This window comes from Mixia osmundae (genome assembly GCF_000708205.1).
Source record: "Mixia osmundae IAM 14324 unplaced genomic scaffold scaffold_13, whole genome shotgun sequence".
Taxonomy (NCBI): Eukaryota; Fungi; Basidiomycota; class Mixiomycetes; order Mixiales; family Mixiaceae; genus Mixia; species Mixia osmundae.
The window spans coordinates 1-13,886 of record NW_014575551.1 but is presented as its reverse complement, the minus strand read 5'-3'; the positions used below and the strand labels follow the sequence as shown (position 1 = coordinate 13,886).

The window sequence follows — 13,886 nt, the reverse complement described above, 5'->3', positions numbered from 1 at the left end:
AGGAGATTGCCCACATTGCCTGACTATCAGATTGCTCGAGCGCTCGAAAGCTGGTCGCGAAGACGGTATGGCTCATCAGCATCCTTCGAGCTCAGACGATCCCGCGGTGTACTTCACAACGCTGCCCGCAGTACGACAATCCCCCTCACAAGCAATTCGCGCGAGCTCATGCAAGCGCACAGATCCGCGAAAGATGCCGAGCAGTATTTGACATTGCTTCAGCCAACAGACTCCAATACTGGAACGTCGACTTGTCCCAGCAAGACGCTATCGTCGACTTTTGCTGTGCGCTGATCGAGGTGCGCTCCTGTTGAGGAGGGGAAATAGAATGTGCTGACAAGTGTACAATAGCGTGACTACGGCAACAAGTACGCTTCCATACCGCCTCATGGCCGCATGCGGCATTTTGTGGGAGACAGACTCACACCTCTGCTGGAGCGATGGCAAGACCAAGGTCGACTGGAAGCATGCAGAAAGATCGTCGATCTCCTCGTCGTGTCCGTCTTGCTCGACGCAGGCGCCGGTAGTCAGTGGACCTATCGGCCGAAGCAAGGCACAGAAGCAGAGCGAATCAACGGCATCGGGCGCAGCGAAGGTCTTGCAGTAGCTAGTCTCGAGATGTTCGAGCAAGGTACTTTCAGCGGCAAGCCAGACGATCCCTATCGCGTCGACGCGCTGGGCTTATCGAAGATCTCGACGGATGTCATCTCACAAGGCCTGCAAGTCAACGATGAAAATTGCATGACAGGTATCGAAGGACGAGCAAATGTGCTCGTAAGGCTCGGCCAGGTCTTGCTCGATCCAGAGAACCAGGAATACTTCAGAAATCGGGAAAATGTGCCAGGCCAGCTTGGCCTTCGACCTGGCAATCTTATAGGTCAGTAACCCTATGTCTAGCGCTTGTGCGCGGCTGGAGGCAATTGTCGTGGACAGACTACCTCTTGTCGCATCCGGAGGCGAAGCAGATGCCCTCGGCGACTTCTCTTCCCATCTCACTACCAGTCTCTGCTCTCTGGACAATCATCACGCAAGGACTGGGCGGTGTCTGGCCTGCATCGCGTACAAAAATCGATGGCAAAGCTATCGGCGACGTCTGGCCTTGCGAGAGCTTGCGCAAACGGGTCGACAGCGATACAGCCGCTCTCGTGCCCTTTCACAAGCTCAGTCAATGGCTCTGTTACTCCTTGCAGGAAGCAATGCAGTCCATACTGGGCTGGCAGTTCGAAGGTACCGAGCATCAGACTGGTCTGCCCGAGTATCGTAAGTCAATACGTCACTGCTCGGGTCCCGAGCTGAATGCTGCCTGCAGGCAATGGTGGCTTGCTCGTCGACTTTGGTCTGCTGACTATCAAACCCGAGGCCGTGCTACAGTCCCTTGACAAGCCTGTGCCGTCCGAGCTGCCACGGCCACTTGACTTGCCGCCTTTGCCGGCCTCTCACAGCGCCATTGTTGAGTTCAGAGCAGTAACAGTCATCATGCTCGATCGTATCGCCGAAGCTATCCGTGCGAAGCTCGGTACGAAGCTGAGCCTCGCACAAGTCTTGGAAGCCGCAACTTGGAAAGCCGTACGTGCTTCTCGGCTGCTGGCCTGCTAGTCTGATGCCGAGCAGGGTCGGGAGATTGCAAAGCAGAAGCGCCCGCCTGTCGGCGGCCCGCCCCTAGCAATCGAACTCGATGGAACGATCTTCTGAGCTAGATAGTCTTGCTCAGTCTCCATGTCATGTACGCGGCCACAGCGGCCGACAATCCGCCCAGTCTATTCGTCAAATCAGCATGCATACGTGCATAGCACCAATGACCAACCTGAAGATGACCGCGACGCCATTCCAAGATGCCTGGGGAGCAATGTCGGTCTCGCCCGATGCTTGCGGCGTCAAAAACGCGAAGATCAACGACGACAAGAAGGACACGAGCAGTTGCTGCCGACGTTTACTTCAGCAGGCGATCCTTACGAAGCAGTAGAACTCACTGGAATGACGATGAAAATGTTGTGAATCCTATGCAGTCCTTGAGCATACGTCGTGACGGCGCAAGAAGGCTTACCCGAGGATCACGCCCGCCTGGGCGGCCGTAGACGAGCTTGACTGTGAAGCGTTATTGTCTTTCTTGAGGGCAAATGTGCGCATAGCAATCTCTGCTCTAAGACGAGTGGCATCTTCATCGAAATCGAGCGAGTCATCGTGATGAATCGTCAAGACTCTCGCTTGCGGCGTAGGCGTATAGCCTGACGTCGGCGAAGTCTTGCCGTCCGGTGTGGCAAGAGGTGCAGATAGTCCATTGCTTTGCTGAGACATTGCCGAGTGTAGCGAATGCGAGCGCTCTCTAGGCTGGAGTAGAGCAAAGTTCTCCATGCCGGGCGTTGCAGGCGGCTGCATATCTGTCACGTTGGACGTGTCATGCAGAATTGCTTGCGAGATAAGCGTGACGGGACACCAGTTGGTGATAGCGAAGCAGAAGCCTGTCAAAGCGATGATTGTGCTCGCGCCAAAGACTGAGTCGACTACGAATGTCGCAAGCATCAGCAGGGTGAAGACAATCCTGTGCAGCCAATGAAAAGCACTCAGCAGCCTTCAAATCGCCGAGATCTGTTTCGACGCACTGTGATATAAACCATGTCACTGTCAAAGTAAGCCAAGGTAACGGCAGAGTTGGCAATCTCGAGCTAAATGCCTTTGCTGTCCTTATCAGATGGCTGACAAGTGATGAATCTTGTGGTGGTGTCCATTGACTCAGGAGCTCGACACGCGAAGGACCCATGGAAGGTCGTACAAAATATGGCATGATGATCGATGTGGCCAGGGCGATGATTGCGTGCCAGAGCATTGCACGACTGCCCGCTCGCTCGGCAGCTTGCGAGACTTCTCTCGGGTCAGAGACTGTCGTCGTGTGCTTTCGATCGTATATCTCTCCGACGTAAAGGGACGCGAAGAACAGTATCGGGAACCAGCCAACCCAGGATGCGAGTTGTATGAAGCAAATCTTGCGAATGACATTGGGCATCATCCAAAATGTGGTGTAGATCGTCTTGAACATATGTAGAAAGCCAGTCTGGGTACCCGGCGCATCCTGTAGCAAGACGCGCTCGCTGACCGCGAATGCCGTGATGCAATGAGCGACGATGAGGAAGAAGCTAGCCAGAATGGACAAGATCTGTAGCTGAGACGAGCCGAAAAGGGGCAACAGTTTGACCAGATCGATGTTACCGACAAAGAAGCCAATGACAGCGCCGACACCAAACATGGCAGCCGCGTAGACATTGGCTTCTTGCTGGTGTTGCGCGGGCAGTGTATCCACGACGAGCGCGCGGTCACTGGCCTGTACCGCGTTGATGCTAAAGTCGACCAAGTAGATTGCAAAGACGGCGATGCAGATAGACAAGGTCGCGTTTGCTCTTGAGCCCTCTGAGGTCGACCAGCCTGCAATTTGCTTTGCAAAGCCCAGCATAAGCAAGGCAAACGCGCACACGAGACTGCCGCCGAGCATGAAAGGTCGTCGTCTACCGAGTCTGAGTTTGCATCGATCGGCTACTGAGCCGATGAGAGGTTGCATGATCAAGCCAGACAGGGGGCCAGCGAGGAAGACGAGCGACATGAGTGACTTTGACATGCCCAGCGAAACCAAAAAGGGCGAAGCGAATGCCATCTCGGTAGACCAGATGAGCTGCAGGCCGAGCATGGATACCGTCAGTAGACAGTACCGAAGCCAACTGTAGGCTCCTCTGATCTTGGCCTGGCCGAGCCATGTCGGCTGTCCCGGTGCTTCCTCATCATGTTGTGCTGGCGCCGAAAGCATCGGGACGGCCTCGCTCGCGCTGTTCATGGCGATGATGGCTCAGCTGCCGGCTTGTGCAGGCTGTGAGCAACAATCTCGTGCGGTCAAAGGGTGTGTGCCATGCCTCATACTCGGTCCCGAGAGGACCATCGGAGCGCGTTGCCAGCAAGCGCCCCGCGTCACGAGCAGGCTCTCAGATAATCTGGTCAGAGGATCATGCATTGCCCGCACTGGATTGCTCTGTTCCCCGTCCCCTACCTCTGCCCCGTCCGCGTCCTCTCGCCTGACCTCTGCCGACAGAAGCCGCGCTCGGCGTTGGCGAATCTGTACGCGTCTCACTAGTGACCGGCGGCCCGTCTTCATGTGTAGACGCAGCCTGCTTGGGTTTTGCTTTCGATGGCGCTCGCTTAGGCGGTCCTGTACCCAACGCAGCACCGAGAGCCGCGCCGAGCTGTCGTCTCTGTGCTGCTTGATCGCTCGCGTTTGTATTTGTTCGCCTTGGCTGTTTCGGTTTAGGCTGATCGTCTGCAAGAATCTGGCCTGCCTGTGGCTCTGTGATGACCGCGTCTGGACCAGCAGGGGGCGGTAGATTATCGCGCTGGATGATCTGCTTGCCCTTGCCTTTACTCGATTTCGGCGGGGCATCCGTGACGATTTGAGCCTCAGACATCTCTGTGTTCTTTGCGAGCTTGCCCGCTTTCTTCTTCTGCGACGACGTGCTAGCTTTAGCGTTCCGTTTGGCAGCTCGCGCTTGTTCTCGTGCAGCCAGGTCTGTAGCTCTCTGCTTTCGCAGATACTCGAGCAAGGGCGTGCTCTTCTTTGCGTCTTTGCCTGCGCTCTATCAGAGGACTTTCACTGAGGCGAAACGTTACTCACTGGCGGCGGCGGCGGCGGCGGCGGCACTCGCACCATCGGCAGTCTCCGCCCGCTCTGGTGCTCGCAGAGTCTCTACGAAAACGGTAAAGTCAGTGTCCTCGAGGATGCTGTTCTGCTTTGGATCTGCTTTGGCTTCTGTCTGGGGCAGCGGCAATTTCTGATAGGGTGCAAACTCTACTTGTGCTCGACTGACATTGCCTGTGAATCGACCGATCGTCAGCCTCGTTGTGAGCCACTGTCCCAGACGCATGACAGACCTGCCGAATCTCTGAACATATGGCCGTCATAGGCTGAGCAGAAGGCTACGAGCGTATCGAGCTCTGTGAAGTGCAAGTACGCGCGCGAGGGAACATCCTCCTGCCCTTTGCTGTTCTGTCGCATCAGAAATGGATGACGGTGCAGAGCTGATGCTGACGTGCCTCTTGCGAAGCTTGCCAGGGTAGTACGCTTGCCAATCGATGACACTCGGGCTAGGTTGCGCTTCATGCACTTGCTCGGGCGCGTCATGGGTCGTCGGAGCCGTGTCTGTCGATGCAGAGAGCTGCACACCGGGCAGAGCTTGTTGGACGCTCTTCCAGAAGAGATGCTCGGGCAGGTTGGGCGGCAGGTGGCGGACGACGATCTTCTGTCGAGGCTTATCTGGGCCGAGAGGTGCAGCTGGTTCTTTCGTTCGGATGGCATGTCCGCCTATGTATTCCTGTGTCTGATCACCCGGAGGCGCATGCTGGGCTTGCTTGGCTTTGTCTTTGTTCTTGTAGAAGCGTTTGCCGCCTGCCATTGGCTCGTTGCCGGCCAGGCAAGACACCAAAAGTCGCGACACTTTCTGGCCGGCAGCGAGCGATTCGGCAACTTCGACATCATGGGTGAGCCTTGGCAGACGTCGAGCACCACATACAGATCATCTGATGGATCGCAAACAGATCAACAAAACCGAGTGGGCAGCAAGTTTGGCGGAGGAGGCATAGCGGGTGCCAATGAAGCGGGCGTTGACCGTCGAGAAAGACTGCGCAAGCTCGCTCTCGAGACGATTGATCTAGCCAAAGTAGGGCCTCGACGGCTTTGATTGGGCTAGATTGACTCAATGATGGCTTGCAGGATCCGTATCTGCTACGGAACCATCTCGGCGGACTGGAATGTCGACTTTGCTTGACTCTGCACACCAACGAAGGCTCCTACTTGGCCCACACGCAAGGCAAGAAGCATCAGGCAAGTAGCCCTGATCCCATGTCGCTGCTCAAAGTACGAATTGACAAGATCTGCAGACCAATCTCGCCCGTCGTGCCGCAAGAGAGGCGACAGACTCGTCCGTCTATCAGTCCCAGCTACTGGCTCAGCAAGCCGCCGCACAACGTTTGGCGCCCAAGAAGCAGTTTCTCAAGATCGGCTTGCCGGGCTATCAGGCTACCAAGATCAAGGATCCCGAGTCAGGCCAATTGGGCTTGCTCTTCCAGATCTTCTATCCCGAGATCAAGCCGGATTCGATACCGATGCACAGATTCATGTCGGCATACGAACAGCGCATCGAGGCGCCCAGCAGAGATCATCAGTATTTGCTCATTGCTGCAGAGCCGTACCAAACGATCGCCTTCAAAGTCCAGAGCAGAGAAATCGATCACCAGCCAGGCAAAGGGTGGAAGCATTTCGATCCAGATACAAAAACTTATTCGCTCCAGTTCCTCTTCGTATGAGTGATCATCTGTTGTCTGTAGACGTACTGTGTCAGTATCTCTGCCTTTTGCATGCAAAGCGGATTCAGCAGCACAGTGAGAGGTCAGTGTAACTATGAACAATATCTCACAGCTCCAGACTCGCCGTCGGACCTCCAGTGCTTGCGCAAAGGCGACCATGAGTAGCTCGTCCGCCGACCTCGAAGGTGAAGAAGAGCTCAAGTTGAAAGGTAATGGGATAGTTTTCATCGTTCGGAGGGCTGCAGAGTGCGTGAAGAAAGACAGCAGCATGACTCACACAGGATCCAGTGATAGCAGCTGTCGCTGAAGAGACGTCGTTGATTAACATCAGATTTGCGCGGCCAGCAAGAAATCTTTTTCAAGCTGAAAAGGGTCAACCCCAGATGCGCGGGTTTATCCTCGCTATACGCTGCGAGAGCACCCCGGCTTGCACCGACATAGCGCATTTGGACAGCCTTAGCGAGAGGGCGCTGCTATCCAGAAGAGGAGCAGCTAGCTCACTGTGAGCTGTCGGACAGTCAGACGCGCAGAGGGGCGAGACAGGCCCAGCCGGCAACGCAACACAACAAAGTCGCACAAAGGCAGCGCTTTGTGCAGCTGCAGACGATCACTGATACGTCTACCGCTGCTTTGATACCCTTTCTCGACGAGATTGTGCTGGCCTTGTCGTCACAGAGCCGTGTTGCTTGCCATACACGACTCCGCTTCGTGACCGCATCACCGCCGAACCGCAAGGCGTCCCATCAATCTTCATCGTGACGCTAGCGCTCGTCACGGGTCTCTAGACGTCATCAATCTCCAACGAAGAACTCTGCAGGGATCATCTGAGCGAGATGGCAACGCAACATATCGTTTCCTCCTCGTCGGTACCCAACTCTCATTCGGTTCAGGGCTCCTCAAGTGCCAACAATGTCGTCGGCGTGCATTTCCGCATCGGCAAGAAGATCGGAGAAGGCAGCTTCGGCGTCATCTTTGAAGGTATCTGCCAACTCGCTGATTGCCTCTCATTGCCCGGCCTCACGCGACTCGTTTGCAGGGACAAACTTGCTTAATTCTCAGACGGTCGCTATCAAATTCGTCGGTGTCCAGATCGTCAGTCAAAGTGCTACGACTGACTCTTGGAGATCAACAGGAACCGCGCAAGAGTGATGCGCCGCAATTACGCGATGAGTATCGGTCTTACAAGATTCTTGCCGGATCTCGTACGTGACTGAGCCCATTGAGCAAAGCTGCATTGACGCGTCACACAGTCGGCGTACCCCAGGTCTACTACTTTGGTCAGGAAGGCTTGCACAACATCTTGGTCATGGATCTGCTCGGTCCGTCCCTGGAAGACCTGTTCGACATGTGCGGGCGCAAGTTCAGCATCAAGACTGTCGTCATGACGGCCAAGCAGATGGTGCGTGACCTGTCCTTGCAGGATATGCTCAGGTGCTCACCCGACGAGGCAGCTGTCACGAGTGCAGACTGTGCACGAGAAGAATCTGATCTATCGCGACATCAAGCCTGACAATTTCTTGATCGGTCGACCGGGCACAAAGCACGCTCATGTCGTCCATGTCGTCGACTTTGGCATGGCGAAGCAGTACCGAGACCCGAAAACAAAACAGCACATTCCTTATCGAGAACGAAAATCACTGTCCGGCACGGCGCGTTACATGAGCATCAATACCCATCTCGGCAGAGAACAATCGAGAAGAGACGATCTCGAAGCGCTCGGTCATGTCTTCATGTACTTTCTCAGGGGCGGCCTGCCTTGGCAAGGCCTCAAGGCGGCCACTAACAAGCAAAAGTACGAAAAGATCGGAGAGAAGAAGCAAAGTACGCCCATCAAAGAGCTCTGCGAGACCTTCCCAGGTGTGTCTTACGGCCGATTGACACGCACATTCTGACCCTTGCGTTGCAGAGGAGTTCAGCATCTATCTGAACTACGTGCGCAAACTCGGGTTCGAAGAGACGCCAGATTACGACTTCCTGCGAGAGCTGTTCACGAAGGCCTTGAGGAACACGGGCGAAGCAGAAGACGGCATCTATGACTGGATGCTGCTCAACAATGGCAAAGGCTGGGAAGCAGGCTCGTCGGCTTCGAACCTTCTCGCGCAAGCCAACGGCCAACAGACTTCACGCGACCGTCACCGCTCGTCTGGCCTACCCCGAGACCAACGCGAGCGAGAACGCGCGGACAGGCAAGCATTGAGAGCATCTCAGACTGCGCTCGCTGGTGATTCGGGCATCATCTCACCCTCGCCTGCACTCGTTCGCAATGGCTCGAGAGGCAGGGGACAACCTGGCGGTACCGTCACGCCTACTCATCCCAGCTTGGTCAACAGGCGATCTCACAACCAAGCTCATCCTTATGCGCTTGGCACAGCTGGCGCTACGACCGATCAAAGCTTGGGAGATCCGCATCAGCATGCCCAAGGAGGCAGGACGGGTGGCTTCGATAACGGCCAAGGCAACGCTGATTACGGCGATGACACCGAACAGAAAGGACTGGGAGCGAAGATCCTTTCCGTCTTGACCTGTCGATGCGCATAGGCATTCCTCTCGCTCGAACTCGTTGCATCGCATCACCGCAAAAAGCTTGGGAGCAAGAGCAGTATCACGCCCTTAGGAATACCTCATTCCCTCCAACGCAGACGGTCTAATTCGCTTCGACCCTAATGCAAAGACCCATCGACATTTGTACAACAGCATCTCAGTAGACCCCTTTTCAAGATCAAAGACCAAAGCAAAGACGGGCCTCTCTAGACACGAGTCGGGCTCAGACTCAAGCAACGCAAGCAGGGCTCTCCATCCGCTCGCTTTCTTCTTTGGGCCTCACGATTGTACATTGCAGTCATGAATCATCGGTTTCTTACAGTTTGGGCAGTTTTGTTATCATCAACGCGGGCAATGGAGAGAGACAGAAACAGTGGAAATGAAGATCGAATAGTGAGCGGGCGGACGCTCTGTAGATGTCTTGTCTAGTGGCCAGATATAAAGGTCTATTCGGCTTTCTGACGAGGCGCCGAGCCTGACCATGACCACCAGCCCGATGTCTGTCGTGTGGGCGTAATCGGCACAGGATGAGTAGGGATCTCATTCTTGTCGATCTGTTCGTAAGAGTCTGCTGCGGTCCTGAGGTGCTGTATAGGCTCATCATCGTCAGATTGAGTTCTAAGATCCGCAAGCTCTTTCTCGAGCTTCGCTCGTCTCTGCCGTAGGGATTCTCGAGTTGCGTGAGCAGGTTGCGGCTGCGGATCTGCTACGAGCGAACCGGAAGCTGACAGATTGGCCGTGTGATCGCTTACTTGGCGAGTCTGCATTGGCGCTAGCAGTACGTTGCCGGCCGCCAGTGCAGCGGGCGCATTCTGACGAAGCCAGTTGCCGAATGCATTGATGGCATACGCATTGGACTGAGCTTGCGGCTGCGTTTGAGGGCCTGCCTCTCGAGTGTTCGCGTCGCGGGTCATGCCGGTCTGCAAGCAAGTGGCACGAATCAGCCACAGAAGGGACGCAATCGAAGGTATGGACTCGCCTGATCTAGCGCCGTGGCGGCATTGGCGAGGTCTTGACCGAGAATGCCATGTCGGACGGCACTGAGAGCACGCTTGATGTAGTCCATTCCGGCAGCTCTTGCTTGTGCTTTCGCTCGCGTCGTCGTGTCATCGATCTCTCTCTCGTGCTCGAGCAGGAAAGGATGCACAAAGGTGAGATAGACATAAGTCGAGCCCTATCGCGTGACCTCTGTCAACGCTGCTGTCTCGCGCAAAAGCAAGAGACCGACTTGTATCTGTGGTAGTGCTAGCCATACGAAGACGAGCATCTTGACTTCAGAATAGAACGGGATCCTAGCACGACACGCTGCAGTCAGCAACGAGTCCCATCTTGCTCAAGTTAGCACGCTGACCATGCGACGGTCCATTCTACCGTCGCTTCGAGTGTGCCGATGAGACCCATGACGACCCAGTACATGAGCCATCGTTCGAGGAGAGTGGCATCATTGATCTTGATAGCCTTGTAGGAAGCGTAGCAAGGATAGATGAGGCCTATCAAAATGCTGCACATACGAATCAAGGTGAGAGTCCAGTGAGCTCGTGCCGACCGATACGCACCATAGCAGTCTGAAGATGAGGCCGAACATGGCGAGGTGGAGCGGGTAGAGGCTCCAGATTGACGCGAGGCGATAGTGGTCACGCGAGTCTCACTCGAGGAGATTGGCTATCGTGACTTGCTTGCTCGAGCGGGCCGGTGTGTTCGGTCCGATCGAGAATGACCGAGTGCCTGTGATCGTCGGAGTGAGGTTCCCGGGAATGGGCGTCTAACAACCCCCGTGCTCGACCGCTAGAGCAGCGATAGACACCGTGAGAGATTTCGCGTCTCTATCCGACCAGCGGCGAAGTGCAGAGGAACCCGTCAAGTGAACGCAGACGACGACACTTCCATCCGGCAAAGCTCATCGACCATACACAGTCCCGGGCTAGCTTGTTCCGATAGCTGACGACACACTCAGCCCACTGGTCCACACAGACGAAAGAGCTGTCAATTCATCCCGCTAGCTGTCCACTTTAGACATGTCTACAGGTCACGACCACACCTTTACCTGGTCCGTCTTGGCTGACTCGTCATGCGCATTGTATACTCACGCCGCTTGCTTTGACATCACAGGGCGAGCACGCATCCCAGCTCAGTGATTGTACGCGCCTCTATCTACTATCAACCGTCTAGCTAACGCTTGTCTCTGGCCAGGTGACAGGCACTTTTGATAATGTGAGCCAGTAGATCACACACTACGAGCCAGACTGAGCTCCTTGCGATCAGTGGGCTTCGACCGTACATCTCACCAAAGAGGAATCTGGCTTCCGGGGGTCTGTCAAGCTACCGTACGGGGAGAAAGTCCTCTTCAAATATATCGTCGACGGCCACTGGCAGACTCAGCCAGACGAGCCCCAGGAGAACGACGGCTCTGGCAACGTCAACAACGTTCTTAATAGTCTGTTGCCCTCTCTCGGGCGCGGTCAGCCAAGCTGAACCGAGCGAGTAGTACCCGCGGAGCCTGCAACACAGAGCACAGCAGAGCCCGTAGCAGCACTGGTCAACGAAGACAAAGTAGATGGTCTGTCGCTTCCTGCTCATCTTGTTGTGTCAGCTAAACCGTATAGTAGATTCACAAGTCTCCGAGCTCAAGAAGAGCGATGGGAGCGCTGAACCAGCATCTGATACCCTCACAAACGATGAAGCCACGAAATCCAAAGACACCCCGACATCCTTGCTCGGCGCCATCGGCGGCCTAGCAGTAGCTGCACCCGCCGCAGCCATCTATGCGATGACGGGGCACGACATCTCTGCAGCGGGCGCAAAGTCAGCCGAGCAGCCACAGGAAGCCAGCGGCCTGACAGTCCCCCAAGATCTACAAGAAGAAGCACCTGTCGATCCTGCACCTACGCCCTCTGTCACGTCGCCCGAGCAGAAATCTGAGCCTACCGTGCCGAGCAATGACGATATCAAGAGCGCAGTGCACGACACATCTGCAGCTCGGCCTGAGAAATCTGATATCATTCCTGTCGTGCCGGAGAAGGAAGCGCCGGCAACCTCAGGGACGACAGAACATCAAGTGGCGGGTGACAAGGGCTTCAACGGCCAGCCAGCCTTTGATCTCACAGGAAAGCAAGCGGAAGTCATGGCGGCTGCAGGCGTAGGCGCCGTTGCAGCAGGTAGTGCCACGGCCGTAGCAGTCTCCAAGTCGAGCTCGTCCGACAAATTGTCGTCTATCACGGGCGCAGGTGCGAATGGTAGCGCGAAATCTCAGAAGAAGTCCCTACCGCCTGCCATTTCTATGGCGCACGAGAACTCACCAAAGCTCTACGAAGAGGGCAAGCCTGTCGCACCCGTGAAAGTAGACCAGCCAGCCGAACCACCTAAAGCTGCAGCGACAACCGCAAAGCCAGCAGCAGCAGCAGCAGCAGCAGCTCCCGCAGCTGCCGCCGTACCAACAGCCGCAGCAGCCACTGCGACAAAAGCGACGGCAAATGGCAGTCCGAGCAAGTCGACATCACCGCCAACTGTTTCAACTGCGTCTCAGAACAAGCCAGAGGTCTACAAGGATGGCAAGGCAGCTGCCAAGCCAGATGCTGTCAAGCCAAGCGAACCCGCATCAAAGTCTCCAGCAAAGGCCCCCGCTACGCCTCGCAAAGCCCCGAAATCTGCAGCTGCACCCGACTCGACTGCTTCTAATATGACTGGCAGTAAGGGTGAGCAGTTCACTACTGCCCCTTCAACTCCCGCCACACCGACGCACAAGAAGAAAGGACTTTTGTCCAAGATCAAATCTGCCATGTCGCCCAAGAAGTAGGACACGTCTTCGTCATTGTACATGCTGTTTCTCGATCTTGTATTGCACGTTGCTAGCGGAGAATGACGAAGCTTACCGTGGGGAGAGTGACTTTGGATTTCTCTTCGAAACGTCCACGCGATTGGCGTCGAGTCTGACCGCCATGTCTGCTCATGTCTCCTTCTTCCCTCTTGCTCAGCAACGCAAGTCAGATGAGAGCGTTCATTGTTGCCTACTTCGCAGTTCTCGGCTCGGCCATTGCCCTGGCCAGTGCTGTCGAGTCCATCAAAACCAGAGAAACGCGGGCTTGCCCACCCGCCGATTTCACCCATCTCACACTGTACCCTGCCAAATCAGAGAAACTTAACCCTGCACCGCTACTCGAGCTGCGATGGTGCACTGGCTACGCACCACAGGCTTCAGGTCAAGCGACTGGATCATATTTCAAACGAATTGGCCAGCTGATCGCTGCGCTCAGACTTTCCACAACGACCAGGCCAATGCCTCTATCCACTTCCTCTGGCGTCATACAGGCAAAACAGGCACTTACAAATACAATCTTTTATCGTTGGCGGTGCGGATCAGCAAGGTACTTACATCGAATTCGATGTCAGATATATCTACAAAGGCCCTTCTATCCCCTTCATGATTGTAGAGTCAGCAGTGATTGCCGACATCCCATTTTTTGACGAGCCGATCAAGTATGTCATTGATATTGGCGGAGTGCCTAGACCACACTATACGGGCCCTATCTCAGATTGATCGGCTATTCATCGAGGTGAATTCAGCAAGAATGCAATCTCTGCCATTTCGTATCAGTTGCTAGAGCAGATCGTATACGCCTCCGTCAGAGACTCCCTTTGCGGCAACTATCTCCCCTTCCGTGTGCTCCTGGGGGGTAACCGGCTGTTCGACATTGCGCCATTGAAGTCTACTTCGTCCGTAACTCTCCGCCTGCCATCGCACGATCATCTCCATTGCGATGGGCGATGAAACCCTGACCATAACCTTCTCGTTCTGGCCAAAGAAATAGTGAAGCGACTGCGAAGATGCTATTTGCCACCACAGTCATCGCCATCGTATCATGCGCAAGCGTCCTGACGCTCGCATCACCAACGTCGCCGGCCGACAATGCTCTCGACAGACGATCGTGTCCTGAAAGCGACGTTGCCCACCTTCAAATCACGGATAGCAGAACGTCGCTCGATGTGGACCTGACATGGTGCAGTGCTTGGGC

The 13,886-nt window shown here is 55.3% G+C and overlaps 9 protein-coding genes across 9 annotated transcripts; 5 read left to right on the top strand and 4 right to left on the bottom strand.

Annotated features, from left to right (window-relative positions):
* The first annotated feature begins 8 nt into the window (after positions 1-8).
* L969DRAFT_90552 (uncharacterized protein) lies at positions 9-1,898 on the top strand. The gene is made up of 5 exons (XM_014709687.1): positions 9-130; positions 183-299; positions 352-877; positions 934-1,260; positions 1,310-1,898. Exons 1-5 carry the CDS (start codon positions 68-70, stop codon positions 1,594-1,596), a joined length of 1,320 nt encoding a protein of 439 aa, XP_014565173.1. The 5' UTR covers positions 9-67; the 3' UTR covers positions 1,597-1,898.
* On the bottom strand, positions 1,694-3,820 carry L969DRAFT_54596 (uncharacterized protein; the record flags this gene model as incomplete). The annotated part of the gene is made up of 5 exons (XM_014709686.1): positions 1,694-1,757; positions 1,805-1,920; positions 1,971-1,998; positions 2,045-2,539; positions 2,601-3,820. 5 exons carry the CDS (start codon positions 3,818-3,820, stop codon positions 1,694-1,696), a joined length of 1,923 nt encoding a protein of 640 aa, XP_014565172.1.
* Positions 3,821-3,986: 166 nt separating this feature from the next.
* L969DRAFT_19987 (uncharacterized protein) lies at positions 3,987-5,426 on the bottom strand (the record flags this gene model as incomplete). The annotated part of the gene is made up of 4 exons (XM_014709662.1): positions 3,987-4,603; positions 4,649-4,846; positions 4,906-5,020; positions 5,064-5,426. The coding sequence occupies 4 exons, from the start codon at positions 5,424-5,426 to the stop codon at positions 3,987-3,989; spliced, it is 1,293 nt and encodes a 430-aa protein (XP_014565148.1).
* Positions 5,427-5,469: 43 nt separating this feature from the next.
* Positions 5,470-6,464, top strand: L969DRAFT_90550 (uncharacterized protein). Its single transcript, XM_014709685.1, has 4 exons — positions 5,470-5,511; positions 5,569-5,690; positions 5,744-5,854; positions 5,911-6,464. Exons 1-4 carry the CDS (start codon positions 5,508-5,510, stop codon positions 6,334-6,336), a joined length of 663 nt encoding a protein of 220 aa, XP_014565171.1. The 5' UTR covers positions 5,470-5,507; the 3' UTR covers positions 6,337-6,464.
* On the top strand, positions 6,431-9,115 carry L969DRAFT_611657 (uncharacterized protein; the record flags this gene model as incomplete). The annotated part of the gene is made up of 8 exons (XM_014709684.1): positions 6,431-6,545; positions 6,791-7,091; positions 7,154-7,314; positions 7,373-7,413; positions 7,469-7,538; positions 7,587-7,735; positions 7,788-8,193; positions 8,243-9,115. The coding sequence occupies 8 exons, from the start codon at positions 6,431-6,433 to the stop codon at positions 8,872-8,874; spliced, it is 1,875 nt and encodes a 624-aa protein (XP_014565170.1). The 3' UTR covers positions 8,875-9,115.
* Positions 9,116-9,323: 208 nt separating this feature from the next.
* L969DRAFT_19984 (uncharacterized protein) lies at positions 9,324-9,791 on the bottom strand (the record flags this gene model as incomplete). Its single annotated transcript, XM_014709661.1, has 1 exon — positions 9,324-9,791. The coding sequence occupies one exon, from the start codon at positions 9,789-9,791 to the stop codon at positions 9,324-9,326; it is 468 nt and encodes a 155-aa protein (XP_014565147.1).
* A 26-nt stretch (positions 9,792-9,817) lies between these two features.
* L969DRAFT_19983 (uncharacterized protein) lies at positions 9,818-10,462 on the bottom strand (the record flags this gene model as incomplete). Its single annotated transcript, XM_014709660.1, has 4 exons — positions 9,818-10,051; positions 10,106-10,169; positions 10,229-10,378; positions 10,434-10,462. 4 exons carry the CDS (start codon positions 10,460-10,462, stop codon positions 9,818-9,820), a joined length of 477 nt encoding a protein of 158 aa, XP_014565146.1.
* A 430-nt stretch (positions 10,463-10,892) lies between these two features.
* L969DRAFT_19982 (carbohydrate-binding module family 48 protein) lies at positions 10,893-12,670 on the top strand (the record flags this gene model as incomplete). Its single annotated transcript, XM_014709659.1, has 6 exons — positions 10,893-10,924; positions 10,987-11,014; positions 11,068-11,088; positions 11,140-11,311; positions 11,363-11,434; positions 11,484-12,670. The coding sequence occupies 6 exons, from the start codon at positions 10,893-10,895 to the stop codon at positions 12,668-12,670; spliced, it is 1,512 nt and encodes a 503-aa protein (XP_014565145.1).
* A 152-nt stretch (positions 12,671-12,822) lies between these two features.
* L969DRAFT_19981 (uncharacterized protein) lies at positions 12,823-13,411 on the top strand (the record flags this gene model as incomplete). The annotated part of the gene is made up of 2 exons (XM_014709658.1): positions 12,823-13,072; positions 13,128-13,411. 2 exons carry the CDS (start codon positions 12,823-12,825, stop codon positions 13,409-13,411), a joined length of 534 nt encoding a protein of 177 aa, XP_014565144.1.
* Between the last annotated feature and the right edge of the window lie 475 nt (positions 13,412-13,886).